The sequence below is a fragment of the Tetrao urogallus genome (assembly GCF_951394365.1).
Source record: "Tetrao urogallus genome assembly, chromosome: 3".
Classification (NCBI taxonomy): domain Eukaryota; kingdom Metazoa; phylum Chordata; class Aves; order Galliformes; family Phasianidae; genus Tetrao; species Tetrao urogallus.
The window spans coordinates 40,947,033-40,967,936 of NC_136815.1; the positions used below are offsets into that span (position 1 = coordinate 40,947,033).

At 40.4% G+C, this 20,904-nt stretch overlaps 1 protein-coding gene across 4 annotated transcripts in view; it reads right to left on the reverse strand.

Moving 5' to 3' along the window:
• The window catches only part of DTNA (dystrobrevin alpha), a gene marked incomplete at both ends in the record, with an annotated part of 95,996 nt that overhangs the window by 52,841 nt on the left and 22,251 nt on the right, over positions 1–20,904 (reverse strand). For all 4 annotated transcript variants that reach the window (XM_079533614.1, XM_079533613.1, XM_079533612.1 and 1 more), the window contains 3 exons: positions 4,229–4,383; positions 5,922–6,007; positions 11,334–11,547. In XM_079533614.1, the coding sequence (XP_079389740.1) occupies positions 4,229–4,383; positions 5,922–6,007; positions 11,334–11,547 (455 nt within the window). The remainder of the gene's footprint in view (positions 1–4,228; positions 4,384–5,921; positions 6,008–11,333; positions 11,548–20,904) is intronic.

Here is a 20,904-nt window from a genome sequence, read left to right on the forward strand (position 1 = left end):
GGGTGGTAATCCTCATCAGAAAGGACAACAGCAGCTATGCAATGACGTATATTACCTTCATGCGTAGTGGAGTGCTTTTAGGAGTTGAAATTTTCAGATGGAGTGCCTCAGCTGCACTTAGATACAATTGCTGTGAGATGTAAAGAAAATCAATATTTGTCTTATACTGAGTGATCAGTGGAAAACTCTGCACTCTGGAGCAATCTCGAGGTTGAAATATTGCAAGATATCGGGAAATATATAAGGGTTTCTATCCCTAAGACAAGAGAAAATACCTTAGGCTATTTGTGAAAACAGTCTTGATTCTTTAAAGAACACAAGTAGCTGGAATATGAGATTTAACTCTTAATGAAATACAGCCTTTTCCCTGCCATGCTTGCAGTATGGAAGTCCAAACATACAGTCTAGTAAGGGTAATTAAAGCTCTGCCAGTCCCCCAAGCCAGCTTATGTCAATGCGCTATCACCTTAGGTACCACCTGCTTGTTGTATGGATGACCTCCCCAAAGTGGATGAACAAATCAGGGAATAATGGGGTCCTCCAATGCCTCAGCCGTAGGGCCAAGCAGAACCTGTCTCCTCTCTGCTCTTGCTAGGAGGTAAGTTGACATTGCATCCACAAGTGTTCTAAGCAAGCAAATAGATGGGGAGACAAGAACAGCTCTTCCACAACAGATACAGCTTTTGCATGCAAATATAATTTCAAAAATAATTTCAAACAGTGGCAACTAAAACAAGTTAGCTTCACCGACAGCTTTACGGCCTGGAGGAGCCGTATGGAGATCATCATTCCTCTGATGATCACTGGTTTTATGCATTAGAGAGAGCAGTGGCCCTTGAAAGGGCACCGGCAGAACAATTTCCATACATTTTAGAAGACATGCTTCCTTCTGCAGTTTTTATCAGCTGCTAGGAGAATAAAAAGAGAAAGTTGTTTTCTAAATATATATCACATGCAGATGGAGTCTGGATTTGTGGAATAACACTTAGCCAAGTGATAACAAAATGAAGCTAGTGCCTATTTTTTTTTTTAGTTTGGGATAAAAAGATAAATTAAAAAATATGCTTTTAGCATCATAGCACTTTTTAACATGAATACAATGTAATATCACATTAATCCTACCCATGGGGGAAAGTGGTAAAATACAAAAAAAAAAAAACAAACTCCTTTTTGAGCCACAGATCCACATTCTGAAACACTAAATCATTTCCTCTGCCTGGCATTTCCATAAATTCCATAAATTTGCTGATGAGGAAATGCTGTTTCTATTTTGATCAGTCATTCCCTCTAGCAGTGGTTCAAAGACAGAGGAATGCACATGGTTTAATCAAATGAATGAGTACAATGGAGAAGAAATAAACATTTCTGCAATAGGTAAATTCCTTTCAGAGGCAAAATGAAATGGATTTGGCATCACAAGCAGAAGATTATTCCCAGAATTTTTTTATTCCCACGACATTTAGGAATCTGCTTATTATGGGGTTGAGCTGCTTCTGGTAGATCAAGATGAGAACAAATGGAAGTGGCTAACTGTGCACCCCAGTCCCCTGCATTATCACTCTGGGGGTGTGGGGAGAATGGCTAGAAGTAAACAGGCACAAAAAAGCATTGAAGTACTATGGAAAAAAAAAGATGACTCATGTAAATGTGTGCGAGGTCTCTCTTCTACAGCAGAATAGGTGTACTGAGTCAATAATACACCTGAATGCTCTGACCTAGGGAAGGCAAGGTCTACGCTAAGAATTAGATGTGTGTTTCTACGAATAAACAAAATACCAATTATTTTTTACACAAAAATGTTCAGAGACAGCCATCATACCATCAATGTAACTTCCTAGCTGTGGATAAAAAGAAAACATTCATATTGTTTGGAATCTGCCATCTCAATTTTTTTAGACAATAAGGAGATGATCGAGGACTGTATTTTTTTGCAGTGTTGTATGTACTGCAACGAAAAACATCAAACTGTTTGGAAGGCACTTAAAAACTGTTTTTGAAGATGAGTCTGATTTATTATTATAACTTTAACCAGAAGCAGTAATCTTGAAGCCGGTCTGTGCTGAATGCTAAGCCTGAATTTCTTAACTACCACATGATATTCCAGTAGCTGAAACTTAATGTTCCCATTGGTTGCTGCACTGGTTGGCTCATGAAAAAAAAATATAGAATAGGAGGGTCATTTCTGCAATAACATTCTAAGAATTCTTTTTCAAATTAATAGTTCAACCTAATCATGTTCTTAGTGAAATGATCAGGTTTGCTCAGGAAAGTGGTATTTTGAAACACACAACTATATAACAAAAAAAAAAAGGAAAAAAAAACAAATACAGCAAAAATGTATTGGAATATCAGGGTGAACATGTTAATACATCGATCTCCTTGGATATACAACCTAGTGGGCATAAAATCAAACTCCCTCACTTGAAACTTTAAAAACAATACTGAATATAACATATGGTACTAATACATGCAAACAGCCATTGCTTAAAAATAAATGGTAATTGTTTCTACTTATATAGCTTATTAACTACAGTAGAAAAAATATCTGAAGTTCAGGAATGCTTAAAACAGAAAGAACGTTGAACTTATCCCCAGGTACACTAAGTGTAATATGAGATGGTGAAAGAATGACCTTTGGTGTGACAAAGACTGTGGCTACCATTTATCACAGTGTCACATGGATACATTGCTCAGACTCACATTTCAAAACTCCTGTTCATTCCTAGTGATGACTGAATGAGAACTGCATAAAGTGAACATAAGTGAATTACTGGACTAGATTTACAAGAACACTTGGCTGTTTAGAGATGCAGACTTTGTAAATCCACTTCGTACTGACATTACTCAGAGACCTAACTCTTGGTGGCTTTAAATGGAGTCTGCTTAGTCTGGAACTAAACCTTCTAATGACTGTTTGGAGGATCTATCTTTCTCAGGGTAGCTTAATATGCCTGGTCCACTCTTATTTGGATGCAGTGTCAATGAAAGCCCCATTGCCCTCATGGCTGCTTGAATAGAAAATGAGGCCTAAATTACAATATAAGGAAAAAGAAGAAACTAATTTTTGATCTTCATAGTATCATGTTCAATGTTCAAAGCTTGAATGCTCTGTTGCCATGCAAGAGCCCTTTTTTATTTTAAATCAAAACTACCAAAAGTCACTTTCCTATTCTTCAAGACAATATGAAGTGCTGTTCTAAATCTCCCACTGTGAAACAAGACTATTTTCACATATGCAAGCATTATCATTTAAAATCATTTGGGAGATGATTCAATAAACGAATTTCAACAATGTCTTTAGGTTTACTGGAGAGCCTACTGATTAGTGATGAAACTGAAGGAAAATAAAAAATGAGACTGTTTTGCATGGAAATGACACTATTCCTGCTCCATTTGTTCAACAGCATTCAGTTACACTTTAGTAATGAATGTAACGAAAGAAAATAACATTTTATTTCTAACATTTTCCTAGTTTCAGCATCTTGCCTTATGCTAGATTTATGGCATTACTCAGTGTGCTGCATAGCAAGTGCCAGAGGATCTCTCTCCTTCCACTCTATTGGAGAAGTGGATACCCAGCCCCAGTTATGGGAAATAAGAGTTTGATTTTAGCTGCTGCCAAAGTGGTGTATTCAGTGTGCCTACACAACCTGGTGAAGTGTGGCAAATCTTGTGCTCTCTTCAGGATAACCTCACTGTTTTCCTGATGGTATCTGTATGGGACTAGGGATTTTCTAGAACCTACAGAATTCCATTTTCAATACATGCTGAAGGCAAATATTTCTACTCCCTTGTAAACTTTTTGTGTGTGCACACCATCACTTGGAAAGCATGTAGTTTGATTTTCTGATGAGAGTTGTATGGTGAAGTTAAAGTTTCACATATGTTGCAGCAACAACAACTAACTGCAGTGGGAGACAGCATGTCTTGGGGTATTCACATTACGTAGGAATTTGCATTTAACTTCAGTGATTAGATTAGGAATTTAGTCTCTACAGGGTCTCCTGCTCTGAATTACTTTTTGGCAAAGCTGCTCACTCCTTGGTGACTATGTAGGGAACCTATAGAGACTAGATTCCCACTATGTGTAGCTAACCTGCATGCCAGCAATGAGCAAACTGAATCTCCATCCAGCCATGTGTTCCTCTACGTAAGAAAGGAGGAAAGCCTCAGCCTGCTCTGAGGTGTGACTGAAAGCCTGTGTTGAGGACACTCGTTCTTCATTTACCTGTTGAGAGAAACAAGATTTTGCTGATTGCTCAGTATAACCGAATGAAGGCCCTTCGAAAACAGCTGTGGGCAGCTTGAGAACTTCCCGCAGAAACAAGTCGTATTTGCCATAAACCATCACTCCACTGGAGTCTGAAATCATTGAGAATATATCTGAGGAGAAAAAAAGACAAGAGAAAGACACAGCAATTTCAGTTTGAGCTTCAAATTTGCTCCTAATTCAGTATTATCTGATCTGAAAAAGAAGTGCTAAACAACATGTTCTGCTTATGGAAACAGACACTATTACCGCATTTTTAATTATAATCCTACTCAGTAGAATACAAAGAGAATGATTTACATATAAAAAAAGAAGCTGATATTGATATGAAAATATTCCTGCTTTTTTTTTCATTGTGTGTGGTCATCTTCTAAGTGGAATCTGATGCATGACATGAGGCAGCAATTTAATCAGATAAGAAGGATCTAATTTGACAAGATACGCAACATCAGCTTTTTTCCTACTGCCAGCTTACCCTGTCAAATTTAAATCTTCACAACAAGCTCATTAAGTTAATTAACATTGTTTTGGACACACAAAACAGTGAAGCTCTTTCAAATACGTTCCTTTCTATTCTTTTCTCTGCTTAACTTTTTTGTTCTCGTAGAAAAATATTACATCGTTTTATTGCTCCAGAGATGCAGGTTTCTGTTTTCTCAGTCACTACTTTCCCTCTGGCTTCAAAGGATCCTAAGCCAATCATGGGATCATTGACTAAGCAATATCTATCATTTTCCAGGCTGTGATGTCAGCTGCTTCATTTCTAGGAAGCTGGTATGAAGATCCTGGTGACAGAACCTTGAGACTGCCACTGGAAAAATTAACATCATTCCCCAATCTTCCACTGGATGCACTCTGCTCCTCATCCTTAAAACAGCCTAGAGAACACTGCTGAATTTACAGTGGCTCTATATTTGAATCTCTACATAGAAACTGTATACTAAAAAAATGGCACCAAATCTGGCAGACTAAATTTGCATCTGGAATTTCTACTGTCCTACTCTAACCAACAGCAATTTGTAAATTCAGTTTTCTTTGGCTGTGGTAGAAGGCTCAGAGGAAACTGGAGGTTAATCTTAACCCCTTGGTAAAAATGTTTGGAAAATGTTGTTCTGGATCTGAATTACAGACATCACATCACTGAACATGAAGTTTTTCCTTGCTGCTGCATGTAAAATGTATCTTAGCTGATTGGAAACTGAAATAAGTCCTGTGAAATGAGAATCCATTCTGCAGAATAGATGGAATTAATATGTGCCCTATGGGAAGAAATATAAATAGTGAGTAAATATATTGTACTTCTAAGTGTGAAATGAGATGTTCTTTTTTTTTAAAAAAAAGAAAAGCCTAAGAAATTGCTAAATGATGCTTCATGATGAACATTTGAGGCACTTGACTATACTCTGCATTTAATCATCCCAAAGAAAAAAAATCAATGCAATATATGCAATGTGGTCTCAAAAACATGAAATCTTCTGTGACATTCAGCCAAACTTTTAGCGGGATTTTCATGCAGGTGCATACAGTGCAAATCCCAAACCCAGCAATGAAACTATAACCTACCCTAATTCCTCCTTCTCCCTGCCTGTACTATTGTATCTCTAAGTAAAACAATGATTAATGGGTAAAAAATACGACCCAAAAGACTTACATCTTAATTTGTCCATTATCTTTCCTCCACAAAGAGTTGCCAAGGCCATTTTGACTGCAAAAACGGAAATTTTACCATGTCCTTCCCTGTTCAAAGATAGAAAGTAGACATATTTTGTAATATGTTATCATTCACACAACATATCGTAATACACACTATAAGGAAATTCACACACAAAGACTTTTGAAGTTTTGCAGGAGCAAACATCAGTATGTTGCTCTGTAAAGACCTCAGAAGTGATGCACAATGTATGTGACTCTCAGTATTAAACTATTTATCTCATGCGTTAAGGTGATCATCATTAATGCTGTTTATGCAACAGCAGTACTGAAGGACAAATTCATGGCTTCCCTCTTCTTGTTATGTGCTTGTTTTAGCACATTAAATGTTATTACATGCTTTACAGCTATGTTCATTTTTTAAAATTGTCCTTCAATCAACAAGAAATGCAGACAAAAAGAAATAAATTGACTACTTCAGTATTTAAGAAGTAAATCTTTAATATGTTCTTTAGTGCTGGCTTTGGTGCACATCTCCTTTTTCATCACATTGTGTTCATCACATTGTGCACATTGTGCCTGGCTTCCTGAGATTAAATCCCAGTACAGGACATTCAGAATCTATTCCAATTTTTTTTGCATTTCCACTCTTCATTGGTTAGACTCTAATTTGTGCAAACAAATTGTGGCTACGGCTGAGAATTTGATCATTTTGCACTCCACTCCTTTTTTGCATTACACCTTTCAGACTTCTGGGATTTTTTTTCTGCAGTGTTTTATATGAGGTTTTTACCTGCCTTGGAAAGAGTTGTTATGCTAAAGAAAAATAAATGCTAAGTGAAAGCAATAGCGTTATTAAGAAGCTATGGAAAAATTTGAACAAAAAATGAAGCCCATGTGGAACTGCTTCAGGTTTAGATATTTTTCCCAGTAAATTTAGTTATGTTTACTAACAGGATTATACTCTTGAGTGGCAGACACATCAATTCACCATCAGCTCTCCATCCCAGAGCACTGGCATTTCCCACACTCAAATGGTACAGAACACAGGAACAGAAAGAATAAGATTTCATTTACCTCTTCAATCTCTCAGTTAGAGTTGATAACTTCTGACACTGTGTTTTGTATCGGTCATTTGTATTCATAAAAGCATCACTAGACCCAGTATAAATTCAATTAGCCCTCCAAATATATACGTGCATGTGCGTGCATACATATACACACACACATGCACAAATAAATATGACTGATGAGCAAAGAGGATAATGGAGCCTAAGACTTTCCAGTATCAGTCAGATGCAGAAGTGCCCTAAGCTATTGCTAAGCACTGCAGATGCCCTTGACTTGCAGCAGCAGGGCCTTGCATGTTTGTGGCATAAAAGCCAATGCTGGAGCAGCGGCTCACAGCAGCATGAAGCCCTCCACTGAACGAAGCTTTAAGCTGGATAGAATCATAGAATTGCCCAGGTTGGAAAAGACCTTAAAGATCTTCAAGTCCAACCGCAACCTAACCATACTACCCTAACTCTAACAAATAATGCAGGAAGATATAAATTTCGCTAGTGGAAACAGGACAGGGCAGAAAATGTTGTGGCTTTATAAAGCACCCCTCTTCCAGAAGTTCCTCTTCAGTTCCCTGCAGAAAAGTGCTGGGAGCATTAATGATGGCCAAGGCAACCCCTGAAGCTGACACGCACTTAGCACCAGCATGGGAGAGTACTTAGAGAAAGCAATGGTGGTCAGGTAAGGTTATCTCCTGCAGCTGGGAGGAAAAGGGCAAAAAGTAATACATGCTTTTAGACACAGAGCAGAGCAGAAGGTTTCTTCATTTACTGTGTGGCTGGAGGAAAAGACGGCCTCTCTCCATAGCAGGGAAGTCCCCCACACTGCCTGATCAACTTTCCATCAACTCCTAGTAGCAAAACTTCTGTACTTGTGGACTTCCTATCATCCACCTAAATTAGGGCAACAGAAGCAGTATTGTTAGACGCTGTAATTTCAACCTCCGAGGGCTTTTTCAACCTCGGTGATTCTGTGATTTTCACAAATGGTTTTCAAGGACAAAATTATTGGAACCAAGCAACATTCTTTCATTTAGGAAAGAAAAATTCGTAACAGCCAATTCTCTGTCACGCTCCTTTTTGCAGGACTTCCTCCATGAAATCCGGTCTAACTGCATCACTTTCAGTGATTAGCAAAGATGGACAAGAGGGCAGTTTTACACTTCAAAGCTCCAAGTGGATGATCAAGCAAGAATTTATATATCCAAACAGGCACTGAACATTTCTACATGTTGAACTCAATAAAGCTCTAATATACGTCTGATTAAAACCAAGCATGACTATTTCTTCTTTATTCTGCAGAAGTCTAACCCCTGCAATTAGATTTAGTTTGTTCATTGCTCAGAGCTCTCAGATCTATTCATGAGACAAACATGTCAAGGGACAGAAATATCTGTGATGTTCCTGTCACTTAAACTTTGCAGGGAGAACAGCTGTACTGCAATACTGAAGCAGATGCTGAAGATGACCTAGAACAGATTATCTTACAGTCTGCTTAACATGAGTCTTTTTAGGAGCTGCTTTATTGAATGAGGCTGACATTCCACCTAGTTGGCTGTCTGGGCTTTGACATGTCTTGGGATGAATTTTTCAGAGAGGTTTGAACTTGTCATGTTGTATAGTATCTGTGTGCCAGTGAATGAGGTATGCTATTATTTCATAAAGTCAGCTAATCACCTGAGCCCTTGAAGCAAAACTATAGCCCGGTTTCCATGTGACATTAAATAGCAAACCAGGAACAAGCAACTTTCATGTGCTAGGGGCAAATTAAGTGGAATGTTCCTTGCACAAGAGCAGAGAATCCTGCCAGATTTTAAGTGGGCTATAATTAAAAGGAGCAATGTATAATGCTTGGATGATCTTCAACTTGTTGCTAGCAGGCTGCCAGCATGGTCATGTGGGACAGTCTATATTGACCAGAGTTGAATAAATTAGAGGTATATTGGATTTTAAATCACATATTGACTTGTCCCTTGTGGTCCTTTCTTATACACTAAGTGATGGACTCCACTACTCCACTCCTTTCCTTCGCATTTCAAATAGAACGTGAGCAACTGAGCAATCTCTTCTGAAACTACCCTTGGAACAGCAGGAGCAGCCTTTGTTCTGCATAGCCACAGACACCAAAACACTCTGTGACCACTTCTCATTTATACTGAAAGAGCTATGTTGTCTTAGCCTTAGAAAGCAGAGTGGTTTTTTTTATGGTTTGGGTTTGTTGTTGCTGCCTGTGTACATAGAATCAAATGTGATCTTATTCATTAATAAACACATCCCTCACAATTTGGGTTTGGCATTTTGGAAAGGCCAGCCATTTCTTGAAAACATGGCTACAAAACAGGAGTGAACTTAGGTCAAAGACAACAGGACTATTTTAGGAGTGACTATTTTTTTTTCCATCAGACAAGGCAATTTAGTTTAACTGTCCAGTTTCTCCATAAGAGAGGAAGGAATTGGAGAAAAAGACTTCATCCAGCCTCACAGCTCCCTTTATGCAATGTATGAACACATATCAGTGCAGTTAGGAACGCAGACAGCTCTACACCGCTCCTCTACTGAGCAGGAGCTACTCACATCAGAATCAGGGAAATCTGCACCGCAAGCGGTTGCTAAACAAACACTCAAAACAAAATATCAATCATCTGAGTCATGCTAAAGGATTTTGACACCAGTTTTGAAAATCAGACATTTGACTTTCATGTCTATATGTGCAATAGGTGGGCAAATACCCATCATATTAAAGAGACATCTAGATGACACAGATGTCTGTGAAGCCTGAACTTAGGTCTCACAGACTGTGCCTGAACCTTGTGATTAGATGAACCACACACACAATGCTTGGTGCATTCAGCACAGGGTTATGTGCAGCCAGTCCTTACCTCAGGTTCTAAGGCAAAGAGCATTTTCCTCAGGATGCCCTGTCTGTCTCTGCCATAGGAAATGCACCCTGTGTATCCTGCCTGAAGGCAGCAGCATGAGGACGATGAGATGCCTACAGCCTCCTCAGGTCCTCTGGGAGCCCAAACCAGGTCATCACACAGCATGTAGGAAGCTGTGCTCAGGGGAAGCCAAACCCTGCTCTCACATTCTGTTTCTGTACAGAGGAGTTAAACCCTATCCTCCATTTTGCTATGACTGGCCTTGACATCCAGCTGACAACTCCACCCCCCACCATGGTGAGCTACAAAACAAGCATGTTATCACAGTTCCTGCTCTCATGGTCCTGGGGCTGCTGCTTGTCAGCTGGGGAGCAGTTTGCGTGCGGCATGCACCGATGTGTGCATCCGGCCATTTTCCTTGTCCTTTTGTGCTCTTGTCACAGCCTCAATGGCATACATTAAAATGCTTGTTCCCTGCCTTACTACTGTTGAGAAGGAAAAAATATTCCTGAAGGCTACAGTTCTACAACTGATTGACTTCTTGTTTTTCCCTCAGAGGAACCGGAGGGGAGGCTGGGTGCAGCCCTGTCATGTGGAACAAGTACTTTTTCTCCCCGTTGCCATGGTGACTGAGCCGCCTGGCTGGGCTGCCTCCAAAAGGTGCACAAAACCCAGCCCCGACCATACCCAGCACTGGGACCATGGAAGGAGAGGGTGGAAAGAGGGAGGGGAGAAGGGCAGCACGGCCAATGTTTGCAGCTGGTGAACTGCCATAATGAGGCAATAGGCAATATGCAGACTTAACAGCTGTTCTCCAGTAACGTGGGGCTGAGGACTCTGAACACAGCAATGCAGGCTGATGTCTACTCATTCAGTAACTAATACGTACACAAGGTACACTTGCTACAGCAAGCAGCTCACTCTGCCTTGAACCTGTCCTTTTTGCAGTATGGGTCCCATGCAGTAATAAACAACATGAATTTCAGTTTCACCTCCTGGTCATTATTCTATTTCTGTCATGGTCTCAAAATCATACTGCACTGGGAAGAGCCAGAAAAAAGAAAAATGCTTACAGCTGCAAGAACTCGCAGTAAATTGAGCTCTTTCCAAATAATGAGCTATTAACCCCTGTCACTGCCGCACAGTCATTGCAGTGGTGTCAGAGACTGGTGCATCAATAAATAACAACATAAATTAGAAGTGGATGTGAATTTGTTTCTGTAGATAATTCCTCTTTGATATGAACAAATTGGAGAAACTGGATGGAAACACGCTTGTGCTGAATTTGGCTCAACAGAAAGGAGAGGACCTTAATTTTAGGTTTTCTCCCTCGCGAGCACTATTCACACGCTCATTATTTGGGTCAGAATATAGCTTGTGGGATTGTTTTCCAGAGATATTTTCAGAGCAAGCGAAACCCTTTCACCAGTCAGGGAAGCAGGGAAGCCCGTGGGGGTATGAAAGCAGACTTACGGATCAAAGGCTGCTAGCAAGAAGTTGAGCAGTAAGCTGATGGACTGCTCCACATTGATCTGGTGGGTCGTCGGCATCCGTTTGTTGAGCTGGTAGAAAATAGTTGAAATCACAGCTTCCAGGCGAGCCACATTCAGTTCGATGCTGGGATCCAGGTTGTTGAGGGCATTTTCCCGTAAGGCTTCTATCACGTTCCAAATGTCCACCAGGTGCACTAGGGGACAACACACAAACAGTCAGGGGGACACGTTCCTAGATGATCACGCAGGAGGTGCTTCAGGAAACATTAAATGAATGTATGCATGTTCCATCTCCGAGAATTCAACTTAGTGGAGGGAAGAGCAAATAAAAACCAAATCCATTAATAAACAAACCATATACTGTTACCACTATCTGCAACGAGTACAACTTCAGCTCAGGAAATCACTCCTCATTGTATGAAGTGTTCAAGCAAAAATTTGTATTTCACTGAAACCACTGGAAGGAAAACGCACGCTAATAGTTTTTCTGAACCGTGTCTCTATGGATACCCATTCAGAAATTACTCTTAGATATTAATTTGCATAGCATATGGGCTTTTCAGAAGAGCCTATGAATACTAAGTGCTTAACACACACTGACATTTTGAAAATGCTTTTCAGCAATTTGAACGGAAAGCAAAATATTTTACAGAAACAGAGTTGTAATTGAGTCAGGGCAGACAAACTACATATAAATAAAGAACATGTAATGAGGGATCCCTAAGTCACATTTTGGTCTTCTAAATATATTTCCCAAATGATTTGTTAAATCTCTCTCTTGATCTCCTGATCTAGGCTGAATTTCACAGGGGCTGGTTTTGCCTGCAAGGACAGCTGAAAGGACAATCTCTGCTCAGCCCTCATATTGTATCCAAACAGAGATCTTGTTTGCATAGCAGTGTTACAGTGACTATGTGATTGGCTTGCTGCATATTGGCAATTCTTGAAGCGGTGGACCAAAAATCAAAAAGAAGCACAGTCATTCAAAAGTTAGATTTAGTTTAAACACAACTAAAATAAATCATCTTTTTTTTTTTTTAATCTTAAGTATTACCTTCTTTCCTAAAAATTTCAATAAGAGATGAATCATGAGATTCAGGGTGCAAATTCTTTCTTTTTACCAGAGGAACTACTGTACAGTTCTTATTAGTTAGCATAGTGATATGTCTTCATATCGAGAGCTACCTGTATCTGGATGAAGATGCATTTTATCGCAGATAGAAATGAGTTCTAATCCTCATCATTATATTTTTAGTTGATTTGCAGGCAGTCTCAGACTGCAATGTGCCATGACGGTCTGATGGCAGAGAAATGTAAGCCAACACTAGTTAGATAAATGAAACTACACTGCCTGGGTTTACTTAGTCTAGAATTTTGCCAATTATTGTTTTTTTTTACTTCTACCTCAGGAGAAAAAAAATATCATCTCTATTGCCCTGCTACTGCATATGTAAGCTGCAAGCCCAAGGAGGAACACAGAGCATACAGGCAAGTGGCAACAGCAGCAGCAACTACTCAGGCATTATACAAGGTACTTTTCCCCTTCTTCTTGCTGCTCCCTAGCAAATAATTGGGAAAAATTGCAAGACGTAGTTCCATTGTTACACTAACTGCTTACTTGGCCTTTATACTAAAAGGAAGCTTCTACAGCCCACCTTGTCTGCTTGACCTTGTCAGGAAATTGTCTTCAGAGAGCCATCCTGAATGAAGGCAGGGGGGTGAACACAGCCTCTCTGAACTCATCCTTTCTATCTTTCAGAAGAGCACATTCCTCAAAACAAATCCAGTGTAAGACTCAGATCCTGTTAATGCAGCCATTCCCATTCAAGCAGTTTTCACTGCCAAGTTGCCACTGAGGTAATCTCAGTAAACAGGAGATGAACAATCCTAGAGAAGACAGGCTGTACATAACAACGTGCTAGGAAGCTTCTCTACATAGCTCAGAAAACAGATTAGACAGGGGACAGAAGTCATCACCAAAAATCAAGCCACTGTCTGGTCCAGGAGAGAAGTTAATGAATTTCCCAATCTGGGTCACCAGCATAAGGTAGCAAAGAAACAAACACAGAGCAATACGCTGGAAGACGCAGCAAGAGGCTGGCCCTGTTGCACTTATTCTGTGGCCTTACTATGAGGGAAATGGTAGGCAGAAAGCAAAGGTTGACTGAGAAGTTTCCACCAGGGTCCAGCTGCTGCATGCCATGAGATTGGCCTCTGGTAACAGACAGAAGAGATGAAGAAGGTGCTTCCACCAGTAGTTTTGGGGTGCTGGGGTTTGTGTGCAAACTGTCAAACCTGGGCTGCAGCTACACTGAGAGGTGGCAGTGTCAGCAACGACAAGGCATAATGAATAGGAGAAAGGGAGAAATACCCACACAGACGGCTAACCTTGACTTGAGGCTACACTAGCAAGATAGCAAACCCAAAAAAGCATGAACAGGGTTACCAACTGAACAGCACTGCTGACCAAGGCGGAAATTACTAGGGCACTCTAGACATAAATATGGAATAAGGATGTAAAATCAGCAACATTGTGGCCAGTAAGAAAGGGACAAGCAGGGAAAGGCTGCTCATCTGAGAGGAGATGAGCATAAGTGGAAAAAAACCCACAGTGTGATGGTGGAAGAAGGTAATATAAAGGACAACAAATCATGTCATTGGAGCTGCTTGGGGTACTCCTCAAGCAGCTCTGCACCTGATCAGTGCAGAGAAATGAAGACAGCAACAAGCCTTGTCCTGCCCACATGCATATTTGGTTCACTTCTGCCCCTGCAGCATTTCTTCTTTTCGCACTGATACTACATTTCTCATAACACAGTCACATCCAGAGTTAATTTTGATGATGTTTTTCAGAAGGGAAATATCCAGAGGCTAGCAGAGGTGAGACTAATATCAGCATGCTAACACATTCAAGTGAAAAATATTGTTTTTAGCATTACCTCTAACCTGAAAGCCTCACAGGCTGTCCTGATGTTCATTCGTATGCCACAAAGGTAGGGCACACATCTAAGAAAATGATTTAGTGGAAACTGCATAGCAGCAACCGTCCCCCACCTACCATAAAGTATTAGTCTCACAGAACTGCTGTGCATTTGATATTATAAATAATTTTACTTGGCTTTTTTTTTTTCCTTTTTTCTTTCCCCCCAGAAATGCCTTGGTTCCACTTGAAGCCAAATAATCAACAATCCTATTGCACCATTTTATTTTTCATTTTACTCATGAATTTTAAATTTATTTTACAGAAGCTCCTTCCTGCAGGAAGAAATGAAAGACGGATAAGATCCAAACTTTTTAACATCTGCTAATTTTGAAAACATCTCTTTAAATCTCTAGCTCAAAATTACAAATAGAGTTTGCTAAATTGTTGTTATGAGGACTTCCCCAGCTTTTACTCAAGTTGGTTGTTATGGGCAAGAGTTTGGAACTCACCCACCTAAGCTTAATCCCTTAAAAATTGGTAAACTGAAAGGCATCTAAAATCACCTACTAGAGACAGATGAGGTGAATGATGCTTTGAAGGTGCTTTTCTATTTCTTTATTGACTAGAAAGCATACGACAACAAGCATACCTGAGATGTGACCTCAAGGCTGGCAAGGTTAACTGAGATGAATCCCACACCTTGTTCCTTAAGTAGTAAGGAAAGATGCCTTTTTTGTTCTGACCACTATGTGGCCTATAATAATTAGGTTTTATAGAAAATACAAATAATAAATAATTTAATCTGTATAAAAAGTTATCAGATCTTACCATAGCCACCGCCTCTGCATCCCTTGACTTAGCACTGAGTGCATCTGGGTGGTACTGATCACTCAGAACCCTATATTTCAAAAATGTACTTAGGCAGTAAGCAAGCTTAAGTACTACACCATGTTGCCTGCCTAAGGTGGGAAAAAGCAGAGGCAAACATCAGCCTTTATAAGCTCCACTCTGTCTATCTGTACTATTAGAAACTTACGTCAGTTTCAAACTGCAGCTAATAAGGTATCTGTAGCGTCACACCCTTTTCAACGCAAAACCAGAATGATAACCTTGCAAACTTCCCATAAGCTTGTTTCCCTCCCATTTTACTTTTCATCCTCTCCATCATTCCGCTATGCCCAAGTATTCATTTGCCCATCCCTCAGATTGTCTTAATCTCACTGAAGAAGGCATTTCTCCTTACTTCGTAAAACATGTAGTCCAATAAAACCTGAATCTGATTTCTAAGTACTGTGGTGATAGGAAGTTTTCAGTGTAACCAGCTTACAAATACTACCCAACATTTTCTCTCAAAAAATCTGCCCCAATTCCTTCAACAAAGTTAAACTGTAGGTTTGTCTCAGATTCTGTAATGGATACTGTGGCAGCTCTTGCTGCCTTGTGCACTTATACTTTTATACCTTCAACATGAGAAAAATGCCCTTTCTCAGACAGATATCTGCTAATTGATTTTACAGAGTCACCAGACTACCACTACACATCAGGAGCAAAAGCTGCTCATGTCTAGCATCTGTGTGGAGTTAAAGTGATTCAAAGATATACAGCCCAGCGAAACATCAATTGCAAACTGCTGTGGTGGGTTCATCTGATGGGCAGCTGAACTCCCACTGCCTTTCTTCAAAGGAATAGGAGAAAATAAGAAAAAGGGCTGAGATAAGGACAGGGAGATTGCTCAACTATTATAGTTATGGGCAAAATAGTCAGCATAGGGAGATTAATGTAATTTATTGCCTATTGCTAACAGACAACAGCACTGAGAACTAAAAGCAAACTAAAAGCACCTTCCCCTCATTCACTTTCTTCTCCTAAGCAGTGCAGGGAATGGGAGCTGAGCTCAGTCTGCTACTCCTTCATGGTCTCTCCCTTCCCCTGCCCAGTGTGGAGTCTGCCTCATGGGATGCTGTCCTTCCCAAACTGATCCTGTCTAGGCTTCCCACAGGCTGCAGCTCTCCAAGCACCGCTCCAACTCAGGTTCATTCCACAGCGCCCACCCTTTAGGAGTTGCTCCAACATGGCTTCCCACGGGCAGCAGCTCCCCCAGCCCTCCTGCCCATCATGGGCTCCTCTCCATAGGCTGCAACCCGACCGCAGGGCTGCTCCTGCAGAGGCTCTCTGCAGGCTGTGCCTCCTTCAGGCCTCATCCACCACACAGTGATCTCCTCCAAGGCTGCACATGGAGATCAACTCCATGGGGTACCCACGGCCTGCAGGGGACTTCTGCACTGACCTTGGTGCCTGCAGGGCTTTTCTCTCACATTTTATCACTCCTCTCCCAGCTGCTGCTGCAGTGTTTTTCCCTCTCTTAAATCTGCTCTCTCAGAGGCACAAGCTCAGATCTGGCCATGGCAGGATCCTTTTGGAGAAGGCTAGAGCTCTCTCTGATCTAACATGGGACTCACAGCTACCCACCCCTGCCACGTAAGCACAACACAACTACAGAGCGCACAAGGCAGATGAACAGCACTACAGACGGCTGCCACTCACTTATTTTACACAACAATCATTAGTAACAAATGCAATCTTGGAGGACGCACAACCCGAATCATAGAGAATTAAGATTAACATATGGAAATACACTCCAAATAACAAATGTTATTTTCTTCAGTGAAACTACTTCACCTGGTAAAACAGCATTTGGAGAGAGAGACTATTGCCAGTACATCGTAAATGAATTGGTCTCTCTCTGCAGCATTTAAATGTGGATGGAAGACCACCATCTCAGTCTGAAAAGTGTTTTGCATTTTCCTCTATCCAAAAAGCTTTTATACATTCCTGAGGATTTACATCCTGCCATTCTCCCTTTATTTGTGTTCAGAACATCCTTTCCTATTGCTTTTTACTGATTTGATACTATGAAAAATAGGAATTAGAAGCCACAGGGCAGAATTCCACCATTCTACAACTCTGTCAGGAAGTTGATTTTTGAAGGAGGTATACTTGATACCATTGGAGAGAAGTTTGGACAAAATTATGCTGCTTACTATAAATGCATATGACAGTTTTACCAATTTTGATCTTCCTTTTCTCTCCCAAGAGTTCTTTAGCTTCTACATTAGGAGGAAATCAATGCACTTTTATTTCAATGGCTATTCTTAAATAGTAGCTTTCTGTTTGGTAGATTACAGTATAGACAAAGTGTGAGATAAGAGATGGACTATCCTTTTTTACTCAGCTTAAAGCAAAGAAATTAAAATTTATTTATAAGGTGAGAAATGAAGTTGTCCTCCCATCATGCAGTTTATTTATAGTTACCACGAGATACAGAAGCTGTGAGATAATCTTGGATATATCACTAATCTCAAAGGAGGCAGATTACTTCAAACATCAGCTGCCAAGAAATGCCGTTGCCTGAAGCAAGCATAAAAAAGAAAAGTGTAGTGGAAGTTATCTTCTAAGTGGAAAAAGCAACAATAAAAAAAAAACAAAACAGAGGAAGAGTTTGTGTGCTTAAGCCTTCTTAAGATTAAACCAATTTACTTATGCAAAAAAAAAAACAAATCTTTTCTACAGTATTTTTTGTACTCCACATAAACCATGAACTCTACAATGTTATTTTTCCATTTATTATTAAATGAACATGGAAGAGAAGACTGTGTTTAATCAAACACGGGAAGCAACTAAATTATGGCTTTAATAATCAATTCAAATTTGCTTAACTTACAGTAGGCCTAATTACATCTAAGGTAAATATGCCCAACTGACAGTTACCACAGAATTCCACCTTGACAGTGTTTGTTGGTGAATGTAAGAAAAACTTTAAAAGCAGTATTAACTTAAATCATTTCAAAAATCTAAGGATACATTTCATTACAATTTTAGTTCAGCACAGTTCTTACAGATGTGCCTGAGTTTAAACATACCAGCATTGTAATTTGAAATCAATGGCACTTGAATGTATTGCAGGTATTCAATGTGGATTTCATTAGAAGTGAAAGACCTACGCTTCCTTGTCTAGCAATCTCCCGGATATTATAAAATGTTAGATGATTCTTCTCTTTCAGATTAGAATCCATGAACCCATCACCAATGAGGGTGTGCAGCCATTTGTCATCATCACTGTTGTGAAGCCCTGGGAAGTCACTCACTCTTTCTGCTTGACTCCTCTTTTCTGCTGCCAGGAGGGTAATGGAGCACTGAACAAGGTATTTTCTCACTACAGAACACCTGTTTGTGGCCAAGCTGCCCCTCATACCAAGCAGCTGCAGCATGCTCAGTAAAAGCCTTAATGTTTGTCCTACCACTATGCAGACCAAAGTGCCAACTATGATGGCTTCACATTTTCTGGTGCCAAATTACATGAAAAAGAAAATGTAACAGGGTGTTAGGTCTGTTTGGCTAAAAATGAGGTATTCCACCCTTTGGCTGGGTATGTCTGGCAACAGATGCCACCCTCCATAGCCTGGCACACCCAGGCTACGCTCACTACCCAAATATCTGAACCTGCTCCTGGAAATGTCTTTTATGCTTTGCCTCTACCTCCCTCATCTGCTTCTGCTTCCAAACACAGTTTATCCAGCACAGTGACTTCCAGCACAGCTGGGCACCCACTGGGCAGCTAATCCAACAGGCACGGCATGTCCTAAGCTAGTTTTGAGTGCTCTGCAAGCTACTAACAGCTCTTGGGCTGGTCATCATTGCTTACCAAAAACTCAAGAATGGTGGACATCCAGGTTGTTGCCAAACATGAGTTCTTTTATTAAACATATATATTATAATTTGTGTGTATGTATATATATGTACATATACACATGTATATATACACACACAAATTATAATTGCATCTTCCTGCTACTTCATATGATTTCTAGTTTGTAGATGCAGTGATTGCGAGTAAATACTTTAAGCTTAAAGACGTAAGTAACAAAACATTCAGAATATTTACAGACATTCTGATCTCCAAATGCTTTAATTTTTTTGAAATATGTGTATTCCCATATAATAATAAGAAAGATTGTAAGAGGATGATACACTGAGGTACTGATAATCTAGAGCAACCAGAGACAACGTTTCTGTATTTCTTTGTAGAAATCAAATTCTCAAAAACTGCCCCAACTCAAGCTGAGTTTGGCAAGGGATGTGAAGGGTAACAATAAAGGCTTTCAACAGCAGGACAAGCTTAGTAGGCTAAGTAGGCTGAATGGGGTATGGCACCCAGAGACAAAAAACATAGGGAAGGCTGAGCTACTTGAAGCCTTCCTATCCAGTCTTCACTGACAAGCTTCATCTTCAGGAAGATGCAGATCCCTGTGATAAGTGGGACAGTCAAGAAGAGGAAGACAATCTTGGTTGAGGTGTTTTGGAACTGGTTAGAGGACATTTAGACAGACTGGACACTCACAAGTCCATGGTACCTTATATGCGATGCACCCACAAGTGCTGAGGGAGCCAGGTGATGTCACAGCAAGGCCACTCAATTACCTTTCAAAGGTAACAGGGCAAGGTTCTTGAGAGCTGCGAGAAAGTTGGTGTTAATCTCTTTAAAAACAAGCAAAAAGATCCAGCGATCTAAAACTTCATCTCAGTCCACAGAACGGGGAATGGAGCAAATCCTCCTGAAGTCATTTCCAAGCATGTTAAGGACAAGAAAACGACTGGAAGCAGTCAGCATGGAGTTATGAAGGAGAAGTCATGCTTGACCAACCTGTCTGCTTTCCACAATGAAATGACTGCCTCCCTGGACAAGACAGAGCAGTAGATATTCTTTATTAAGGCTCTAGAAAGGCTACTGACACAATTTTCTATAATTTCCTCACCGAAAAAAATAACTACAGACTGGACAAGTGGAAAGTGAGCTACACTGAAAACTATCTGAATTGCCAGGCTGAAAATCTTGTTAACAGCAGCACCAAGTCCAGCTGGAGGCCAGTCACTAATGGCATACCCTGAGGCATAATACTGAGGCCAAAGCTGTGGAACACCTTCATTAATGACCAGGATGACGGGACAGAACGCACGCATAGGCAGTATTCCTGAACTGCTGCCAAAGCTGGCTGCTGGATGCCTGGAAATCTGTAGGATAAAATGTATAGAGCTGAGGTGATGGATTTCAGGGGAAAAGTTTTAAATGTTATCCAGTCCAAATTCTAGGCTTGCATTCTTGTATCCTCACCTACTGTTCTGCCCAGAGTGAAAAGTGAGTTATTTTAAAGCTTTTTGAGATTCTGATCACTCAGCACATTAAACAAATGTGGTCTGTTGGACGTGCCTGTCAACTTGGCCAAGTGCTATTAATGAGGAAGAACTGCTAGGATAACAATATGCTGAAATGTGGTCTTTTTATCCTTAATATGGCAACCGACAAAGCCTCCAATGTGTAAGATCACATGGACATCTCCAGTAAAATTATTGTCTATGTTCATTACATTTACATAAAAGCTCCTTCTCCCCCCTGCTGTCTCTTCCTGCCTATTCTATCTCACCTGTACTGACAGAAGGGCTCTGTGTGGGTGGCTGAAGAGGCCAACAGTCTCCCCAGCAGGCACCGCTAATGACAGTCGATCCTGTAAGGGAGAGCAGGGGGCAATGCATCCCACAGTGCTGGGCTGGGGAAACGGCTGCCACTGCTTTT